This window comes from Apodemus sylvaticus, chromosome 15 (genome assembly GCF_947179515.1).
Source record: "Apodemus sylvaticus chromosome 15, mApoSyl1.1, whole genome shotgun sequence".
Classification (NCBI taxonomy): Eukaryota; Metazoa; Chordata; class Mammalia; order Rodentia; family Muridae; genus Apodemus; species Apodemus sylvaticus.
Window position 1 is genome coordinate 49,787,472 of NC_067486.1, and position 21,682 is coordinate 49,809,153.

The window sequence follows — 21,682 nt, forward strand, 5'->3', positions numbered from 1 at the left end:
GTGTTTTACTTCCTGAAAATTCTTGTAAGAATATAGGATCATCACCATAAGTTATTCTAGGCATTTAATATTCAATTCAAAATCTCAAATTTTATTTGTTATGCAGGCTGCAGAGTGCTTTGCCGGTACCAGCATGTATAATGCATACATCCATCACGTGTATACACACACACACTACACACAGTTCCTGGTCCATTGAAACCTTGGAAGAATTTCCAATTGTAGTTTAATTTTTTCATCATCACTAGGAGATCAGGATAATTTATTTTAATTACATAAGGTAGATTAGTAGAAGAGGAACTTGCAGACAGAGCACTCCCCCTTCAGATGCCGGCCCAGTGAGGCCATACTGCAGAAAAAATGGGCAGTAGTGAACTGGGTGCCATCTTTTTTTGTATGTTCCGTCACATGAAGAGTATTCATGGAATGATTTCAGTGGGGAAGGCATGTAAGGAGATAGACCATACACAGATATGTGTCCTTTATGTACCTGATACCTTTTAAGGCTCAAGTTTTTAAAGAAAGGTAATTCTCTCAAGGAAAAATCTTTTTAATTTTTTCATTTTCAACCGGTAACCTGCATGTTTATAAAATAAGAAATGAATACCTGATTGAAATTTGAAAATGATATACTTAATATCTTAAAACAATAATTTTTCATCTCCTTCAGAATGTTGATGATTTCTTGAGCTAAGCAGTATTTCTCTTCCTAATCATTAAAAACACTTGCTGTTACCCTTAAATTTTAACACTTAATTGTATTTAGCTTCATGCTTTTTTGAAATCTTATGATGAAAGTTTTTTCTAAGCTGTTGAATGGACTATAGAGTAGATAACCATTTCAGCTAACTTTATTCAAGACTGCGTCCTTTCAAAATACTGCTCACCTGTGCCTTAGGTAAGGATAATACACCCTTAGCAGTGTCAGGAGTTAAGTTTTGTCTGCCTTCTGAATAAATATTAAACTCTCAGTGAAAGACCAGAGGCAGAAAGCTTAAGTACCCACTGTCGTCTAGCTGCACAACAGCAAGGCTCCAGCAGGGCCAGCCAGTTTTTTTGTGTGGCACCCAGGAAACTCTATGATTCAGTTCCACCTACCTAGCATCAACTCTGCAGCAGCAGTCATTTGAGATTGCCTTCCAGCTAGTCATAGAGCTAAATAAGCCTTCACATTGGTCAGTTCACACTGCTTTCCCAATAAAGTCTGTTCCTCGTTGCATTCACCAAGGCCACAGAGTGAGGACTCTGGGCCTTAAACCCTCCTGATTCCCATCAAATGAAGAGATGCAAAGTCTGAGGCACAGAACAGTTGATTTCACTGATATATTTTGCACGATTATATTTTTGTTTTTAAATGCTAAATTTCAACTTGTTCAAATATTGATTTAGATAAAATTGAAAGTTTTCACTGTTATTTCTAATATCAGTGGAATAGGAAAAATTCTGTTCTCACCCATCGTTACAGCTGGGTTAATTTGATTTGTGCCTGTTACAGACTAGTATTCTTAGCTGGAGACTAAAACACATTAAATTCCTTTATCTGTGCTGCTTCTCCTGGTCCTTACCTACTGTTGTTTTTATTCTCTTTTCACGGGTCTGTTGCTTCTAAACACATGTTGTTAAGACATGTGCTATGTTTAATTTCTACAGTGGCAAGGAAGCGGGTGCCCAGAGATTTTGTTGTTGCTGTCTTCTTTCTCTCTCCTTTCTCTCTCCTTTCTTTCGTTCTTTCTTTCTTTCTTTCTTTCTTTCTTTCTTTCTTTCTTTCTTTCTTTCTTTCTTTCTTTCTTTCTTTCTTTCTCTCTCTCTCTCTCTCTCTCTCTCTTTCTCTCTCTTTCTCTCTCTCCCCCTTCCTTCCTTCCTTCCTTCCTTCCTTCCTTCCTTCCTTCCTTCCTTCCTTCCTTCCTTCCTTCCTTCCTTCCTTCCCTCCCTTCCACTTTATACTACTTTCTAGATAGTACTGCTGACGGAGCCCAGCTTCTTCCAACAGGAGTGGGACACAAAACCGAGGCAGTCAGGTTCTTTTCCCTGATTTGTGCTGGCACTAACAGATGCTTAGAGATGGTAAGAAGACTGGGCCTTCCCTCGTCATCAGATAAATAGAGAAAGAAAGATGCAGCCCTTTGTCTCGGTGTTGACTGCAGTCGCCTGTCTGTAGACACAGCACGGGCTTTGCTGTGCTCTGTATAAACTCTGCTGCCTGTGGAGTGGAGACAGTATTCTGGTGGCCTGGAGACCCTGAGTAACTCTCTGGTCTCCCCCAGCTCTCACCCATTTCTGCCAGATGATATAGCAGGCTCTACGGATACTACCATTGACTGTGCTTCCCACGGTGGTCTGGTTCTAGTGTAGTACACCATTGTCAGTCAGACATTCAGACACACTCCTCTTATGCTAGACTATTTCTTCCCATGAAAGATACTCTGTGCCCCATCAGCCCTTCTCCTCTTCTCACATCTGTTCTCTCAGCTTTATTTACTGTGAAGATATTGGTGTAGTCTGACCCTTCTTCTGATGTCCTGATATCCTTCCAGACAATTACTGAGGACTCGCAAGTGCTATCTCTGACTTAATTGGGACTCCATATCTCTGCAGCCTTATTTCCCCTACCTGCTAATTGGTCTCCTGCCTCCAGTCACTGCCAGCCAAGGTTGTCCTGAATGCCTCTGACATAATTATCTAACTGTATATTTCTCATCATGTTGTTCCTCTAACTAAAACCCTTAGCTAGCCCTCTTTATCCTCCAGCCTAATTTCCAGACCTAACTGCATCCACGTTTTTGTCAGCTGGAGTCATCTCCCATTACACTTGCACGGCATCTTATTGTTTACCCACACCAGGAAGGTCCCCATTCCCCAGAAACACAGCAAAACTATGCCTCTGTGCATTTTCATCTGCTGTGACTGGACACTCTCACTACTCCACTGAGGGAAAGTCCACCTTACTTTCCAACTCATAAAAGCACTCATACAGTAAAGAATTTTCTCTGTGCTCCCAGGGAATCTTCTAATATTCCTCTACTGTTCATTTCTGCAGTGTAGCTCTTCCCTTCACTGGAATTGCAAACAGACCAAGGGTCTGGCAGATTCCCTTAGCCATCACTCTGTTCCCTGCTTTATACTAGACACACATGGTGTTTAAACTTCTTAATGGTATCAGCCTCCATGCTGGTACAAAGTGCTTACTGAACAAGTGAATGAGAAATAAATATTTGAACTAGCAAGAGTAGGAATATATGGTTGATCTACAATGTTTACTTGCTCCTTTGTTGACTGTCTATTCTCCACAGCGCTAAGCAGTGTGCTTTGGGATTTGCAAAGTGGGAACAGCCCTTGATAATACTTAGCTTCCTAAGCCACTTGTGGTCATAACTGGCTCAATCATGCTTCGTATCCAGAGGCTGGACCTGGGATTTCTCACTGATTTGCTCCTCTGGCGGAAAACACGTCCCTTACTTTGTCATAATTCTTACTGTCCTCATCATTGCCCTTCCTTTGTTGTTGAGAATCAGTGCTAAATCGAAGTGGCTGGCGAGCGAGTGTAAGAAGATTGCAGTGTGTGCTTAAGCTGAAATCCCTGTAGCTATTTTCTTTTTTGGGCATATAGCAACACCTAGTGGCTTTGTGTATTATTTCAGAGATTTTCTAGAAACTGGGTTGCTTTTCTTTTTCTTTTCTTGTTTAACTACTGTTCATTTCTTTTCATTAAGTCAAAGGATAGATGCTGAGGAATAATGCTGATCCATAAAAATCATTCATCAATTAGCTAATTTACATAAATAATAATGTTACATAATATAAGGTCTGGGACTCTAATAGAAGCCTTTTGTAGGAAATCCACCTTCATTTCCATGAGTATAGATTTTTCTGTTCATACATATATACATTTGCCATATCACAAAAACAGTTTTTATATTCTGTAATCTTTAGCTAAAAATACCTAACATGTATCACATCCAGTTTTACTTTGTTAGTAAGGTATTCATACTTGCCTTGGTGACATGGAATCATAGTTACACATGTAAATTACTTCTTTGAATATATACATTCTGATGAAATTTTAATGGGCAATTTACCTTAATGTTTTTCTAGATAAACATTTACATCAGCTATTTAGTTTTCCATAAAACTATATTATTTCCCTTCCTTGCTTATTGAAAATTGCAGCTAAATCAAAGGAAGATTGGAGGAGCGCTCTCCCTCTGTCCTCCCTTGCTGCTGGCTTTGCTCTGTCACAACTCTTCCCCCCTTGTTTATCTCTACTTTTGACTTCTGTCTTTTTTTTTTAAACTATCCAAAGGCAACTTAATCAATACATACTTGTTGAATTGATTTACACAGGCATTGGTCTGTCTCAGACTTGATTACTTTCACAAGTGTTTCTCCAATCACCCCATAGTTTTTCACAGCAAAAATAAAAGTCCATTTCAAAAGTATCCATAAATTTTTTTCTTGGGCAGCTAAAGCTGTCTGCCTTCTCTCCATCTGAGATTTTAATGTGTGTGCGTGTGTGTGTGTGTGTGTGTGTGTGTGTGTGTGTGTGCGCGTGTGCGTGTGCGTGTGCATGTGTGCGTGTGTGTGGGGGGGGGGCATTTGTGATGGTTTTCTGTTTCCATTTAGCTTAAGTCATCAGCAATAACTTTTACTTGGCAATTCCATCAGGGCTTTTTTTTTTTTAATAAGAGCATGCTTTTATTAAGTTAGAAGACTCATTTTGGGTCAACTCACCGTTAATAAAATACTAGGCTCTCTCATCTCAGGTACATCACATGAGGTTCTGAGACAGACACTACAAGTTTAGGTAGCGAATAAAATGGATAAAGTATATGACTTAAATGAGTCCATACTTCATATGACAGACTTGATTTCTGTCTTGATGCTTCTTTTCTGATTTGGACTAAGATCAGGGAACTACACTTATACACCTCAGTTTTTATTAGTTTATTCAGTATTCTTTTTTGAAGTGGGGTGGGAAGTTGTCTAATGTATTCAAGGGTGACGTTAAACTTCAGATTTCCCTCTCTCTACTTCCTGAATGCCACAAGCATGTACCTCCATGAGCAGTGTAACTCAACAAATCCTTCTTGCTATCTACACTGTGCCTAGGCAATTTGAAGAATAATGCAGTAATGGGCCCTTCACTAGCATTCATTCCAGAGGTGAATATGTCATCCAAATGGAGAAATTGTTATTTCTAGCACAGAAAATAAGAGGAAATGTATGTTCCTGGGAAGAATCCTATTAAGATATAACTAAATGGTTTATATTAGTAAATACTGTTAATAATGAATTAACAGATGACATAACAGAATGTTAAATGTTTACTAGCAAAATATCTCAAAAGCGAAGTATTTCTTTAGGTAAACACTATCTCTTTAAGATTAGGACTTATGCTATAAATATGTGAAAAGCCTGGGGAGGGAATTGGCTTTAGTGTTGTTTTCCAAGAATTCTCTGGTCAGAGCTCATTTCTGTTTTTGTGTAGTTATGTGTAACAGGAAGTGTTGAGGTAGGTAGTACAGGGAAGTAGGTGCTCTCTGGATTTGTGACAGAAATCCTGCAATAAAATGTTAATCTTTGTACACATTCAGAAAGTACCCAGCCGTCTCTCTGTTACTGTCATTGTTTTGCACTTGAATGGCCTCTTACATATAACTTTGTACAATGTATTAGTTATTCTTTGTTGCTGTGATGAAATATGATCAAAAACAGCTCATAGAAAAAGTTTATTTTGGCTGACAGTTGCAGAGAGTTGGATTCCATAGTGTCAGGGAGGGCATGCCAGGCCAGCACGAACAGGAAGCTAGCCAATAACATCCTTATCTACACACAGGAAACAGAGTAAGTGGGACGTTCAGTGGTGACAAACTTTCTCAAGGAAGGCCATACCTCCTGTAGTTTCCCAAATGCAGCGTCAACTGGGGACCCAGTTTCAAACACATGAGCCTCTCATGGACATTTCTCATTTAGGCCACACTCAGTGATGACATTTTGCTCTTAGATTTGTGAGGATTTGTCTGCTGTCGTCATGATGCCAGGCTATCTGTCTTTCTTTCAGGCATCCTCTGGGACTTGCACGCCTGATATTTCAGAGTCACCTGAGTTGCGTCAGAAGTCACCATTGTTTCAGTTTGCAGAGGTAATATTTGCATCTTATGCCTAATTAATCTGGGAGTCATTTATAAAGCGAGATTAAATATGGGCTAATGACAGCAAAGGAAAGCAGCAAAGAACTCTAGCTTACTAAATTATACATGGGAATATATAGTGAAAGATTGTAAGAGATATGGGTCTCCAGGGGCTTTTTGTTTGATTCGTTTTGAGACAGAGACTCTCTGTATAGCTGCGCTGTTATCAAACTCATGATCCTGCCCCAATTTGCCAACAGCAAGTATTACAGACATGTACTGCCCTGTGGTAATCTAGAGATTTTAGTTGAGAAATAACTATATATTTATGGATGCTTCTTAAGTCATACTAACTACTATAATTAAACTAGAAGTATTATTAAAACACAGATTTTAGCTGATAGACTCAAAAATAGAATAAACTCAACTGTTATGTATACTCCATTGCCTGCTTTCTTCCTTTTTTGCCTGATTTCTAACTTGATATTGTTGCATGAATTTTGCCAGTCTTCTACCACAGGACAGAACTAGTAGCTTGGTGGCAGGGTCAAAGCAGAGATTAAAACTGCTTCTGAAAACATGTCAGTTAATCCTAGGACTCAGTATGAACTCTCATCTGCACCCCTAATCATTGAGCCATGTGTTCCTTCCTTGATCACTTAAATTTTCTTTTTCTGTCTTGCCACAGTTTGGTGCAGGACAACCATATTTCTCACATTTGTCTGTCTGCATTGGCACCTCCTGCCAGTCCTTTGAGAATATTTGCACTATTCCTAGCAGTCTTGATTATATCACCAGAGTGTTATAGTATATTTTTGTTCATGATGCATATCTGTCTTTTTCTGTCCTTGACTGAGGACTGGTATGAGTTTGAGTTGTTTTCAATATCGACTTCCTCAAGGACTTAATATAATGGAGAAGTCATACCGTGGTCTTTTTTCAACAGTTAGAGACATATTGGTTGAGGTTGGGCCCAACTTTAAACAGAGATACTCAGTGGTTCCCGAAGTCCTAATAATAGAATGAACTCTCTAAAGTTTTATTCAAAATTGTGTATGTATCAGGATATGTGCATATTGAAGCCTCTGTAGCACATGTAAGATTGTAAAGACATCTGTGAAAATATTGCTTTGATGTGTGATGGGTATTGATATTCTTTAGGAGACCCTATTTTGTCTTCAAGTGAAATCATACTTTATGTCAACATTTATAGGAGTATCCTTTTACTTAGGACTCATTAAATGCTTTTCAAAAAATGAGATGGATTTTAATAGTAGTTCTGTTTGATTCTGTTTTAATTCCTGAAGAAATATATTTAGATTTGGTTTTCTTTTTATATGAATTATTATTTTTTTCTTAAATTTAATGAACAGCTAGTATAAATGAAACTTGCACATAGTGTTATCTAGGACTTACAGAGTTGGTGCATGGACCAGGAAGTTACTCAATTTCAGCCTGAAATGTCTTCTATCACTTAGTTAGGTTTTATCCTTTTTTGGTTTTTTCTTTTCTATCCAACTGATACTTGTTTTTAAGTAGCTTATCTAATTCAAAAGATATGGTAGATTTGAAATTCTTCCTAATGGCTTCAGGAGTAAATTGTATCAACAGTTCAGGCAGCCTTCCTGTTAATCTTGTCCCCCCTGTGCATCACCTTTGAGACCATGCTGTCATATGACCATGATGGTTTTTAAATTTTCTAAAGTCACTTTTATGGTTGAGTTGGGCTCAAGGTGCATTCATTGCTTAGTGAGTACTTAGTAAGTACTCTGTAAGTAAGTATTCTGGGGTAAGTGATCACATTCACATTCCTCTCTATTTTCTTAGTAAGTCCTCTGGGGTGAGTAATCACATTCCTCTCTATTCTCTTCAGGAAGCTGCAAGTGGGCTGAAGCTATAATCCCCCGCTTCTGCTCACATCTCACTTTCTTCCTGCTCTGTAAACTAAGTTTTCTCCACTCTGAAACAAAAATTAATAAAAAAAACTCTGACTTTGCTCTTAAAAAAATTCCTGCTGGTGTTTCATTCTGTTCTCAGAGCAGTTTGAGGGTAGCATGGTTACTCAATGAAAACAAAATATTGTGTGGAACTAGAGAATCTTGTATGTGCTTTTAGACACCAGAGTGTGTGCATGCATTGATGGGAGGCTACGTGTGTTATGATGGAGGGACACAGCAGGGAAGGAGATGTGCAGCTCAGTGGGCAAAATGCTAGCGTCATAAGCAGGAGAAACAAGCATGAGTACTTGCCAACTCTGAGAACCAAGCATGAATACTTGCCAACTCTGAGGATGCACAGACAGGAACTTCTATGGGGTTGGCTGGCCAGCTAGTCTCCATGAGACAGTGAATTTGGGGTTCCATTGTAAATGTGGAAGAGAGTGATTGAAGAAGACAACTAACATTAACCCTTGTCCCTACATACATGTCCACACACAGAGAAGGCAAGGCATTTGTATTTGAACAGTGTGGTCTGATGTATGCCAGACATTACATTTTTAGGCTTGTTTGTTCCCTGTCATAATTCTATAAAGTAGGCATTTATATCATCATTAATGTACAGTAGGGAAAAATAGGTCTTAATAAGTTTAATTGAGGTCATGTAGCTGCTTACTAGAGATAGGATTAAATCCCAGATACCCAGAATCCACTTCCTTGTGTATCCACCTTAGAGCTAGCTCTATACAAAAAAACAGCTTGGAAAGTGTCAGGAAGGGTGTTGCTGTATCTACTTAGAGCTTCGAGATTTTAATACTATGTTTTCTTCCTTTTTTGGTGGGGGGAGAGAAGGGCAGGGTCAGGTAGTCAAGTCAAGGTTTCTCTGTGCAGCCCTGGCTGTACTGGAACTTGTTCTGTAAACCAGTCTGACTTCAAACTTAGAGATCCTCCTGCCTCTGCCTCTCTAGTGCTAGGACAATAGATATACACAGTTCATAGCTTTAACATTGTGTTTTTGAAAAACTCATTGAAAGAAATCCATCCCAGCGATTCTATTTAATACCATTTGATACATGCCTGATATTATGAGGGGTGTGGCAAATGAGCCAGGCTCTGGCCTTTGTTCCTTACAACCAGCGTCTTCCTTTATCATTTTGTGTTGATTTTTTTTCCAGGAGGGATTAAGAGTGACAACTTACTTGTGAATCCACATGTAATATGTGGCAGGATCTACTTGTGTAGTGTAGTACGGATTTCCTCAAACATGAACATGTTTCCTTTCAGATATCCTCAAGGACATCGCGCCCCGATGCTCCTTCAAAACCGTGTCAAGCGTCAGCCTTGTTCCAGTTTGCGGAGGTAAAGCCTTCATTTCTTCATGCCTGTTAGGACCAGACATCATGTCCCTCTTTGAAAATGCTGAAAAGGAATCTTAATAATATGTGTTGAACTTTAAGCAAGTTTTTTCGATTATTAACATAATATCTGGAATATCTGTGGCCTTTTGTTGCCATTGGTGTAATCATAGTCAACCTAGTCCATGTTTATAAAATGGTTATTTTATAAGCATTCATTAGACTACATTTACAGCAGGCACTTACAAGGGGTTCTTTTATTTCCTTTTACCTTAACTTACATTAATCCTAAAAAATTAAAACCTGCTGTCAACATGAATACCAGGATTCCAATTAATTGTTTGCAGTAGTAAAATTAGATGCTGTAATTGATAAATAACTTTCTCAAAACAAATACAGTGGTGACTGAGTTGTTAAATTCTCACTATGCAGCTTTCTACATGTAGCTGTGGCCAACGTGTGCTTAGAGTCTAATCCTTGGCTCCACTCAGGTCAGGTTTCACATCATTTCCAATTTTATCAGCTCGTCATCCAGTTAGCACACACTAAGCCATGTTTCGTGGCTGATGCACTTGGTTTGTCTCAATGTGCTCATCCCTAGAGAGCTATTTGACAATAGTAAGATGGACACAAACATTGAAAAGAGCCTGCCTGCTATAGGGCCTTGTAGTTTTCCCTTTCATTAATTCCAAGAAAACTGAATATCAGAATGTAAGTAATGCTTTATAGAATTGAAAGATCCTGACAGGCGAGATAGTTCTGTTTAATATTGATGCATCGAATCACTTTGATTCATTTGATTGAGGTGTGCTGCATAAAAGAAACATAAAATGGTATCCTTTTGGCCAGGGAAAACCCAGCGCTTCACTTTGAATATGAGAAAAAAAATTACTTTTGTCTCTTATTAAAAAAAATAGGCTGGTTAATCTTGGGACCCTTCTGAGAGTCAGCAGCAGCTGGTCTGCTTGTGTGGGCGGCTCCACTATGGTAGTTGTTTTAGCTGCTGAGACTATTGTATACAACTAGTCACAAAAGGCAAAATATTATTTCATGAAGAACAATTTGCTTGACGAGTCTAAACACGTTAGTATTTTATAGTTTTCCATTCTGATAAGTAGACTGCTCATTTCATTGTCTGGTAGAAATAGTTTTGTTTAATATCATTTTCTCATTCTTTTCCAGTTATTGATATGCATTTATTGCTGCTAAATATTTTTCAAGAGTTAGAAAAGAATGCTGGTGTGTTGACTGAATTATTTTTAATGTTGACATCTAAGCCATTCCCATCCAGTTTTTCTGAAGCATCTCATAAGCAATAGAATTTATTTGCTGTATATTCTGTCTGGCTAAGTTTTTACCCTGTAGCATGAATTAGAAAGATATGGTGTCTTAGCTTTGATATACCTGATATTTACATATTAATTACCAAAAGTATCCAACTCAATATAAAATGTCAGTGTGGAATATCTTGGCCAATGTGTATACCTAACAGTGATTAAGTGGCACTTAAAAGATATTATCACCAGATCATTAGCAGCCCCTGAAAACCTAGATAAGGGTTAGAGGGCCAAATCGATGGTTTAAGAGTCTCTGTCCTGTGGTTCTGCAGAGTGTGCTCAGAGAATCTCTTAAAATATGTAATTTGTGTTCAGCGCACTCCCCTATCAAGTGGCAAAAGTTGGTCCTTGCCTCTCTTGTACTGTTGTCCCCACATAGTGACAAAAAACTTACTAGATAGTTTTCAGGGAAACATCCTCAGATGTTACACTACTGGTGAGCAAAGTTTTTTGGTTGAGGTAAGCATCTGTGGGATTTGAGGAAGCTTAAGATTATTAATTTGAAAATTTAATAAGGAATTGTAGCATGCATGGAGGATAGCCCAAACTGGACAATGTGAACAAATACAACTTTGCTATGCCCGAAAATCTGATACAGTCTTTTCCCCAAGCCTTTTTAATTTCTGAGCCAATTAAACAAATCGATACTTGGGGATATTTAGCAGTATGTGCTATACCTGCTTTTTACATAAGAGAAGTCTGTGCTTATCTAGAGACTCATCAGTTGTCTGGTCCTTTTCCTGTTGTTGGATGAGAACACTAAGCTTCAATGTAATATTTTACCATCTGACCATATTGTCTTACAGTTGTGGGCCGGTGTACATAAGGCTAAAGTAGAGTTAACTAAATGAACTAATAAAAGCTGTCTGAATTCTACAATGAATACATATATTGTAAAAATAGAGCACCTTCTAATCACTATGATATTATATCCCTTGTTTTTACAGTTATTTCATGAAACAATATTACCTTTGAGAAATTCTTTTCCTAGTAAGTCCACAGCAAAGGTTTTTACACTTTAAAATACATCAGTGTCTCCCATAAGGCTTGCTCAAATGCAGAAAGATTCTTATCCCCAGGACTTGTGATTCACCCAAGCTGAGATTAAGCCTGAATTTACATGTGCACTAGGAGTCTTTTTAGAGAACCACAGCTTAAGGCTACTGTGCTCCAGTTGCTGCTAACTCACAATGTATTAATTGTTATTGTTAGTACACTTTCTCATTCCCATTGTTCTTCTGAGGAGAGGGAGGAAACAGAGGAAGGAGATTAACTGTTGGATAGAAAATTACCATTTTATATCCCCATCTGTTTTCTGAGGGGTTCTTGGTCCTATTATTACCTACTTAAGAAGGGAGTCAACATTTATGTATTTAGGAAACATTTAACTCTGCAAAAGTGTTCAGTTTTGAAATATTTATAAGATAGACACATGAAGTATTCCCAGAAAGCATTCCTGCTAATTTCATTTATAAGCTTTTTGGAGGCATTTAGCCATGTGTTCTCTAGAAATGGGTTATTTATTGTGAAGTATTATTATCAAAGGAAACACTTGTTATGACCTCTGGCCATTTTTTTAAAGTTATAAATGGATTTTTTTTTTCATAGCAAGTCCTAGGTTCCTGCTTTGAAAGCTAAGGAGGACCTTTTTCTTTTTCTTTTTTTCTTTTTCTTTTTCTTTTTCTTTTTCTTTTCCTTTTCCTTTTCCTTTTCCTTTTCCTTTTTCTTTCCTTTCCTTTCCTTTTCCTTTTCCTTTTCCTTTCTTCTCTTTTTAATCAAGTTTGGTTATCTTAAAGCCTGTTGAAATTAACCTACACAGAGCCATGGCTCAGTAAAGTAATTTTGTTTTTTAATAGGTTCCTTATGGATGTTTATATTAAAGAAGATAAAATAATACTCTTGCTTTATAAGATCTAGAAAGAAATGGAGCACAGAGGTTGCCTGTCCCTGTGTCAGTCAGCCTCCTCTTTCATTTTGATACTCATATTTCATCTAGATTTGTCTTAACCCATCCAGTGTGCCTTCACTCTGTGGTCCTAAGCTCAGATGCAATCACTTGGTCAAAAGGAGTTTCCTGTCTGCATTGTTGTTGCTCACAGGTAGAGACGCGTATCAGTCACTTTAGATCTAGTTCCTGAAGACTGATGGCTGAATATAATGCCAGAAAGGTGCTATTGTTTGCCATTATTTAATACTCTAAGAGACTTGGCCAAAGTGCATACTCTTCTGATGTGTGGCTGGCTCTTAAACCTAGTGTATATCTTTGCACTGAAAAACATAATATACTTACTAAAAAGACATGGCTAATCTATATAATTTAGATAAATAGATTTGGACATTAAACCTTTCTTTAGAGGATATTTACCTTGCCAGCATACATAGAACCATAATCATACCAAATTTAGGGTTTTGTCACAATAGGATATAAGCAATAGGTATACATATAGAGCATTCATTTTTATGATAGAATACTGAATATGTTACAGAATATTGCGTTCCATAAAAACACTGTATACTTCACTGCAACTAATCACTGAACATAATATGTGTTTAATTGGAAACATTAACATTTCTTTTAAAGTAAGCAATGCCAGCTATCCTCAAATGCTCCATTTTATTTATTTATTTGAACATTCAATTTCTTCTAGACTAGTGTTTATAATAACTTGGAATTGGAAAAGATTTCACCATCACCTAATTTGACTCTGATCTTTACCACCTATTTCCCTTGTATACTCATGCACCTAAAAGAGACCTAAAATGATTTTTTTAACATCCAGAATGATAATTTTTCTTAGTATTTTTCTGTGCATTTCAGATACTATATCATGTACCCTCTTATTAACCATTATGAACAGATACTGTTTATCTGAATATTCCATAACAATTAAAACAATAGAGTTAATAGCTTTACAAATACCATACAAACTGAGAAAAATAGTATGCACAGCTATGAGTTTATAGTATACGGTATTCGGTATCTACCAGTGTAGGATCAAAGGCACCATTTAGGCCGGTCGTTGGTAAACAGACATTGAGATATTGCTCCTACTTAAAGGGAAAAACATATGTCCCTATAGTGGAAATCAGGAGCAGAAAAAATGATAGATTACCATTTATATGACATATTCTTGAAGTCAAAGCTACCTATGTAGATGAAATTACTAAAACAATGTGTGACATTAAAAGGGATTGGGCCCTAGACAAAAATCTCTGCAAAAAAAACAAGTATTTATAGGATCCGTGTAGAATGAAGCTAGCAGAAAAGATTAGTAAGGAATGGCCTCAGAGGTTAGTCTCCATGCAGGAGTGCAGGAAGGAGTTTCCAAGCAGCAGTGACATCGGCAATATTAGGTGCTACAGAAAGGATTAGAGAAAGAATGAGGCATCTAAACTATATGTCCAGTCACCAACCTCGGAAAAAATATCCATTCTTCATAAAATAGGTATTTTATGAAACATGTTTAGGGAAGTCATATTTCATGAAAATTTTATTCAAGAATTTGGAAACATAAACCATACACAAATACATACTTTTGGAAATCAAGCTTTTAAGCAACCTTTTTTTTTTTAATATTGTCATACACCTGTGAATAGGTAACATCTCTAGAGATTAAAAAAGAAAGGCAAGCTGTCCTGCTGTGTAAGAACACCTCAGCAGTGCAGTCACAGAGGGCAGAGTATGAACTATCGTGTGAGCTATACTCACGAGGCACCAGATCCAGTAGAGATGAAGTGCTGTCAAGTAGTAGCAGAAAGCGTGGACCAAAAGGGACAGCAGAGGGAGCTGAAGGAAGATGTAGAGAGATGGGTCTTCCTAGTGCATTGCTTCCCAACACGCTGTCCCTCAGTAATGCTGGCTTATGCAACAAAGTTGATAGTCTACACATTATGAAATGTAATACATTATGCCCTGACATTTCATCTCTAAACTATTCAGTTTCATTGTGTAGCCAATTTTGGAACTGCACTAAAAGTGTTTCTATTTGTTAGTGATCATGATAAATTTTAAGTGCTGATTGTTGCACTATCTCTGAGATGAAGTACAGCCTTGGAACCTTGCTACTCCCTAACATGAAGCCTGATTCCCACAGTGCAGTCCTGGGTAGACTTTCTTGTACTTTAAAGGTAAAGCAAACACAGCTCAGAGTCCCTGTTTACACAGCAGAAAGTACAGAAGGCATGTCTGCCTGGCATAGAAGCCATGGCTCCCGCATTGTAGAATCTTGGTTCAGGAGACTGACATTTACAATCAGTCCTTCATTCCTTATTTTACAGAGAGTCAGTGTAATAGCTTGTTAGTTTTCTCTTAGGCTAGTGATAGCTGAACAATTAAACTCAACTTGTTCCAGTAATAGTTAAGAAGTGCAATACTTCAGTGAAAACTTGCCTAGGAGAAAATATTCCAAACTTCAGAAAGATTGAGCTCCTTATGCTATATTCAGGATGTGATTAGAATGATCATAAAACCTACTAAAACTGTAGCATCTAGGAAGAAAGATAATCTTCATAACCTCCCTTAGCCAGACCTTTGTTTTTTAATAACACATGCAACACAGTAACCGTGTGTTTCTATAAAAGGCTCTTATTTTGTAGGTATACTAGGGAGAGTTCCCTTTACAGTGAGCACCCATGCCTGTCATCTGTCCCAGAGCTGACACTTTGTAGTATTACCCATGGTCACCAGGCTACCTAGTGCAAGTTAATGGGCCAGAATTCCTCCTAAACCAAACCAAGAAAGCTTTGTATACACTGAGAAAGAACTCAGTATGGTAGGAGTGGACCATGCTTAGACCAGAACTACTTGCTCGGATGATGACTTCTCCCAGTGAAGAATGCTGTGTTCATGTACTTCTGTGTGTATCTCCTTTTCAGCTGTTATTGAGGCTAAAAATGGAAAAAGAAGTTTTCATATGAAATAAGAAAGAGTGGTGTTGTTCATTCATTGTAATGTCCAGACACTGCAAAACTTATACAGTCAGGATGATGTCATATATGTTGATGAACTGCAGAGTGCAGGCAGATTCTTAAGTGTACCCCATAAGTTTGAGGCCTATTAGTTTTGGAGTATAGTTTATGAGTGGTCTCGGGCTTTTATATCAAATCCTTACCCTCCTCCAGCTCCTGTTATATTTCCTACCATATAATGAGTTCTTTCTACAGAAGTCCCAAATATTGCCTTAAAAATTAATTGATTGGTAAATGCAAAATAATTCTATTTCTCTTTGTACTTGGCCAGCTGATGAGTTAGTTCTTAAGTAGAAATTAGCATGAAACTCATGCTAAAGTTAAATATAAAAGCATCAGGAATATAAAAGATAATATTCTTGTCATTATATAGCTATCAAAGCTGCACCTATTTTTTGAGCAGCTCAAATGGTTCTCAAGATGATTGTTCCAGATTTGATCTAGCTAAAGCAGCTTGGTAGCTGGGAGCAATGTTAGTCCTATAAACGTAAGAAAATGTCTAATTGTGTATGTAGGAAACCAAGGATTCTGGCATCAAAATTAATACTGTTTATGTGGATTATTTTCTGTGTAGATCTCTTCAAGCACTTCGCAGTTGGGTGGCACTGAGCCTGTGAAACGCTGTGGAAATTCTGCACTCTTTCAACTGGCAGAGGCAAGTCATAAGAAGTTAAGATCTGCAGATGTACAAATCACAAAATAATGACGATAGTGTTTCTTAAACTGTGCTGCCTCGTCCATGACCACAAACACGCCGTATCTGCTTTCCAACAGTGGGAGGACCACCTTTCACTTTACAGTAGGGTATGGTGCTACTCTAAGTCACCAGGCACTGATAAAGACTACACGGCGACATCGCAGAAGTTGTTTCACATTAGTTATTATTTTTAGTAAGGCAAATTTTGTCTGTCTAAGATAAGTAAGTCTAAAATTAGCAAGTTTAAATAAGTCCAGCCTGAGAACCAACACTTTATTTATTTTTTTTATTTTCTTAAACCACTTCTAAATCTCTAAAATGTTCCTCCTTCACTCAGTGTGATATTCGAGCATGCATCTAACAGTCAGATTTCATATTGCAGAGTACTAGTCGGCCACTGAGAGCCCTTCATTAAAGTAGTGTCACTCACACACTTGATTTGATATGACGTGCTACTCTTACCTCCTCACACCCCCCATATGAGAAACTATGTGGCAGTTGGCTGAACTTGTAGATTTCTATCATGCTGAGACTCTGTCTAAAGAGACTATGTGGGAGGATTTTATCAAAGCCTAACCCTCTCAGCTCCCATATGAAGTGGATGATGAGACACTCCGGTGCCATTTTGTCCTTTTGACAGTGTCCTTTGCCTTACAGAAACTTTGTAATTTTATGAGGTCCCATTTGTCAATTCTTGATCTTAGAGCATAAGCTATTGGTGTTCTGTTCAGGAACTTTTCCCCTGTGCCCATGTGCTCAATGCTCTTCCCCAGTTTCTTTTCTATTAGTTTCAGTGTGTCTGGTTTTATGTGGAGGTCCTTGATCCACTTGGAGTTGAGCTTAATACAAGGACTTAAGAATGGATCTATTTGCATTCTTCTGCATGCTGACCTCCAGTTGAACCAGCACCATTTTTTGAAAAGGCTATCTTTTTTCTACTGGATGTTTTCCGCTCCTTTGTCGAAGATCAAGTGACCATAGGTGTGTGGGTTCATTTCTGGGTCTTCTATTCTATTCCATTGATCTACCTGCTTGTCACTGTACAAGTACCATGCAGTTTTTAACACTATTGCTCTGTAGTACTGCTTGAGATTCCCCCAGAAGTTCTTTTACTGTTGTGAATAGTTTTAGCTATCCTGGGGTTTTTGTTATTCCAGATGAATTTAAGAATTGCTCTTTCTAACACTATAAAGAACTGAGTTGGGATTTTAATGGAGATTGTATTGAATCTGTATATTGCTTTTGGCAAGATGGCCATTTTTACTATATTAATCCTGCCAGTCCACGAGCATGGAAGATTTTTCCATTTTCTGAGGTCTTCTTCAATTTCCTTCTTCAGAGACCTGAAGTTCTTGTCATACAGATCTTTCACTTGTTTGGTTAGAGTCACACCATTATACTTTATATTGTTTGTGGCTATTGTGAAAGGTATCATTTCTCTAATTTCCTTCTCAGCCTGCTTATCCTTTGAGTATAGGAAGGCTACGGATTTGCTTGAGTTGATTTTATAATCTGCCACTTTGCTGAAGTTGTTTATCGCTGTAGGAGTTCTCTGGTGGAGTTTTTTGGGTCACTTAAGTATACTATCATATCATCTGCTAATACTGATAGTTTAACCTCTTCCTTTCCAATTTGTATTCCTTTGACCTTCTTATATTGTCTAATTGCTCTAGCTAGAACTTCAAGTACTATATTATAAAGATATGGAGCCAGGCACTAGTTAGGAATGCAAGGCCCAAAACAGTAGCAGACACAAACACTAGAACAAACTAATCCATTGTATCTGATACCAGGCTTAACATAGATCTTAGGCAAAACACATTCAGACCCAGCTGGAGGACTGTGAAGACTAGAAACACTGAGGAAATCTGATGATAGCAGGGACTGGTTCTAAAAGGGACTTCATGAGTTAGCTGAGATCTTCTTCAGATATGGCTACAAAGAGAATGCATCCGTACTTAGCCTTGTAAACAAATCTCAGCAGAGACACTGTGAGGTTATGGATTTTATAGACTCTAGATAGTCAGAACAACTTGAACTCACCATTTTTCTTGAATAATATGTATTTATGGGCCATCTGCTTTTTTTGGTTATATTATTGCTCTGTGCACACACACACGTGTGAACTATGAAGTATTAAACAATACCAAAATATAAAACAAGCCAACTTTGCACATAACATTTATCTTTATTTAGCTGTTTTTGATAGTAACATGAACCTTTGAGATGCTTTGCTGTGCAGAATGCTTCTTTGTCATTTTCTTTCAGTCACAAAATGGATTTCTTATTAAATTAGAGCTCATTAAAAAAAAGTATTCTTATAATTTGTAGGGATGCATCCCAAATATGAAACAGATGCTATGGTTTAACAGATGCTTGGATCATAATTTAAAGGGGTAAAATTACTGAAATAAGACTATTTCAGTTACAGAAAATCAACTCGGCAACATTTGTGTAAAAATATGTGCTTCTGATGAAACTGGCTTGCTAGAAAATCCTTTGCCAAGATCTTTATTACTATTTGTGTCCCCTGAATCTCATGCCATAAGCACTCCAGTTCCTAAGTAAGCACCAAATGTACAGTAGATGAACCAGCATTGCTGCTGACCACCAGTACACTGATGCTTTCTGGTACCTCAAAAAGTAAATATAGAGACAGGCTTGAGCTTACACATCCCACAGGGAAAAACATCAAGAAATTAGTTCCAATTTAGTGTGGTAGCCCTTCCCTACCTCCTATACTTGGCAGGCCTCTCATCCCCACCTGGACTCCCCATCATCCTAGCAGGTGATGTGTGGAGCAGCTTGTCTTTTCTCCCTCCTGAAGCTAGAACTATTCTCCATCTTTTGCTCCACTCTATCAGGAGAAGTGAAGTCAGCTCTACTGTTACAGACTTAAGATAAGCATGGATATGCGAGCAGTATATGCTTCTGGTTTGGTGAGAAACAAGAAGTGCTGTAGATGTAAATGCACCATGGCATCCTGTTCTTCTCTGACCACGCACAAACAAAGCGAGGGAACTTGCAGGGGATGAGCGGACTTGGAGTAGCTTTCTCTGTTCCTAGTTTTGACTTTGCAACACTGTATTTCCCAAGGGTAGCGTAAATAAATAGAAAATAGATGAGTAGTTTGATCAAACAGGAGTTCATTGCACACTAATGGGGCAGGATTGGCAGATGGCAGACCTGGAGCAGTCACATCGAGAAAATACGTTAGAGCTGCCTTTGCTCAAGAGACTCTCAAATACTGTGAAAGGCAGGCTTGACAGTCCAGTCACCTGGATTGCACCTCTACAGCTGTATTGATTAAGATCTTTATTACTGTTGGTTTAAACAAAACAAAACAAAAGTAGTTAACTTCTCTTCCTAATCCTAAAGTACCCTATCCAAGCCCCGAGGTCATATCCCTTCTGATCTCTGACAGCCTATCTTTTTTGTATTTTAAATATCACCCTACCTAAGCATCCCTCAAGAAAGTCCTTGAGACGGATCATCAGCCAGGGAATAAGGAAAGGATAAGTTCATCAGCGTACATTACTTATTTGGCACTGCATCAGAATACTTGAGAAGCAACTTAAGGAAGGAGGGGCTTATTTTGACTTGAAGGAGCAGAGAAGGTGTGATGGTATAGGTAATAATCAGCTTGTCTCGTTACTGAATGAGAAGTTAGGCTAGGTATAACCCTCACAGCCCATCCTGTACCAACCCACTCCCTCGAGCCAGACCACACCTCCTAAGCATTCTGAAACCTCCTGAAACTGTTCCATTTGTAAACTACACCAGGTTCTTTCTCTGTCACAAGAAACAAGGCTCAAAGCTAAGCACTGCCCCTTGGGTAGTGCTGCATTCCTTGGGCTAGAGAAATGGATGGAAAGAGAAATGGATGAGTAGATCTCCCAAAGTTAGAGTTATTGTTTACAAGAAATGGAGTCTTGGGCCTGGGTAGAGGCATGTGGTGTTTTGAATTGGAATGTCCTCCGTAGATTCATGCGTTTGAATGCTTGGTCCAAAAAGAATGGCACTATTAGGAGGTGTGGCTGACTGGAGGAAGTATGCTTCTGGGGGTTACTCTCCAAAGCTCAAACCAGGCCTAGTGGCTCAGTTCATTCTTGATCCTGTGGCCCCAGATGAGGAACTCTCAGCTGTGTCTCCAGCACCATGTCTGCCCACATGCCTCCCTTTTCTCCATGGTGACAGTGAACTAATAAACCTCGAACTGTAGGCCAGCCCCAGTCAAACATCTTCCTTTGTAAGAGCTGCCTTGGTCGTGGTGTGTCTTCACTGCAGTGCAAACCCTTACTAAGACAAGGTGCCTTCCACCAAGCTTAAAAACCTGAAACCCATCCCCCAAACATACATAGTAGGAAAAGGAACCTAACTCCCACAAGTTCTACACACAGACTCAGTAAAGATGATGAGAAGAGGAAGAAGAGAAGGAGGTAGAAGAGGAGGAAGAGGGTAGAACAAAATCTATGAAATAGAAGGAGCAACAACATTTTACATTTGTGTTTATTGCTAAGTTCTGTACCTGCCTCAGAAGCCAAAACTAAATTCAGTAGGATTCTCTTGCAAAGTCAAGTTTTGGTTTTCAAAGGACCTCCTCCCAGGGTGAAAGTTCTGACTGGAACATGTGATTTGACATTTTAGTATGTAGATATTTTGGTATGTGAGGGTGGGCACATGCTTGTGAACAAATGCCTGTGGAGGCCAGAGGACAACCTGAGGTTTTTTTTCTCTGAAGCACAGTCTACTTTGTTTTCTGAGACGGGGTCTCTCAGGGGTCTCTCACTGGGGACAGTAGCTCTCTACCTAAGGTTTCCCGTGTCCCCGCCTTCCCCGCCCTTGGATTACTGGTGCACTGTGCCTGGTTTTAACATAGGTCATGGCAATTAAGCTGAGGACCTTGAACCATCTGTCCAGCCTCACAGTGGGTAGCTTCTAGGTCTGAAGGTGACCTAGAAGTCCTCCACCTTGTTCCATGGTTTTTAAAGGGATCTGTCTAGCTAGGAAGGGAGCTTTCTGCTGAGATCAGAAAATTGAGAGCAACCTCATGCCTCTATGAGGTTCATACTGTTCAGTTAATCGGTTCCTTGTGCTGGCAAGTGCTGGAATGCATTGTTTCCAGTCATTTTGAGATTAATTAGGCTAATCGTGTACAGAAGAGCTCGGCACCCTCCCTGGATGACAGTTGGGTATGAGAGTTGCTGCCGTTCTGAGGATGCTGTGAAAAGAATCAGAGATAGCTTTATCTGCTCTTTCT

The 21,682-nt window shown here is 38.6% G+C and overlaps 1 protein-coding gene across 11 annotated transcripts in view; it reads left to right on the forward strand.

The window, feature by feature from the left end:
• The window catches only part of Bbx (BBX high mobility group box domain containing), a 237,747-nt gene that overhangs the window by 176,617 nt on the left and 39,448 nt on the right, over positions 1-21,682 (forward strand). For all 11 annotated transcript variants that reach the window (XM_052158055.1, XM_052158059.1, XM_052158054.1 and 8 more), the window contains 3 exons: positions 6,059-6,139; positions 9,350-9,424; positions 16,300-16,380. In XM_052158055.1, the coding sequence (XP_052014015.1) occupies positions 6,059-6,139; positions 9,350-9,424; positions 16,300-16,380 (237 nt within the window). The remainder of the gene's footprint in view (positions 1-6,058; positions 6,140-9,349; positions 9,425-16,299; positions 16,381-21,682) is intronic.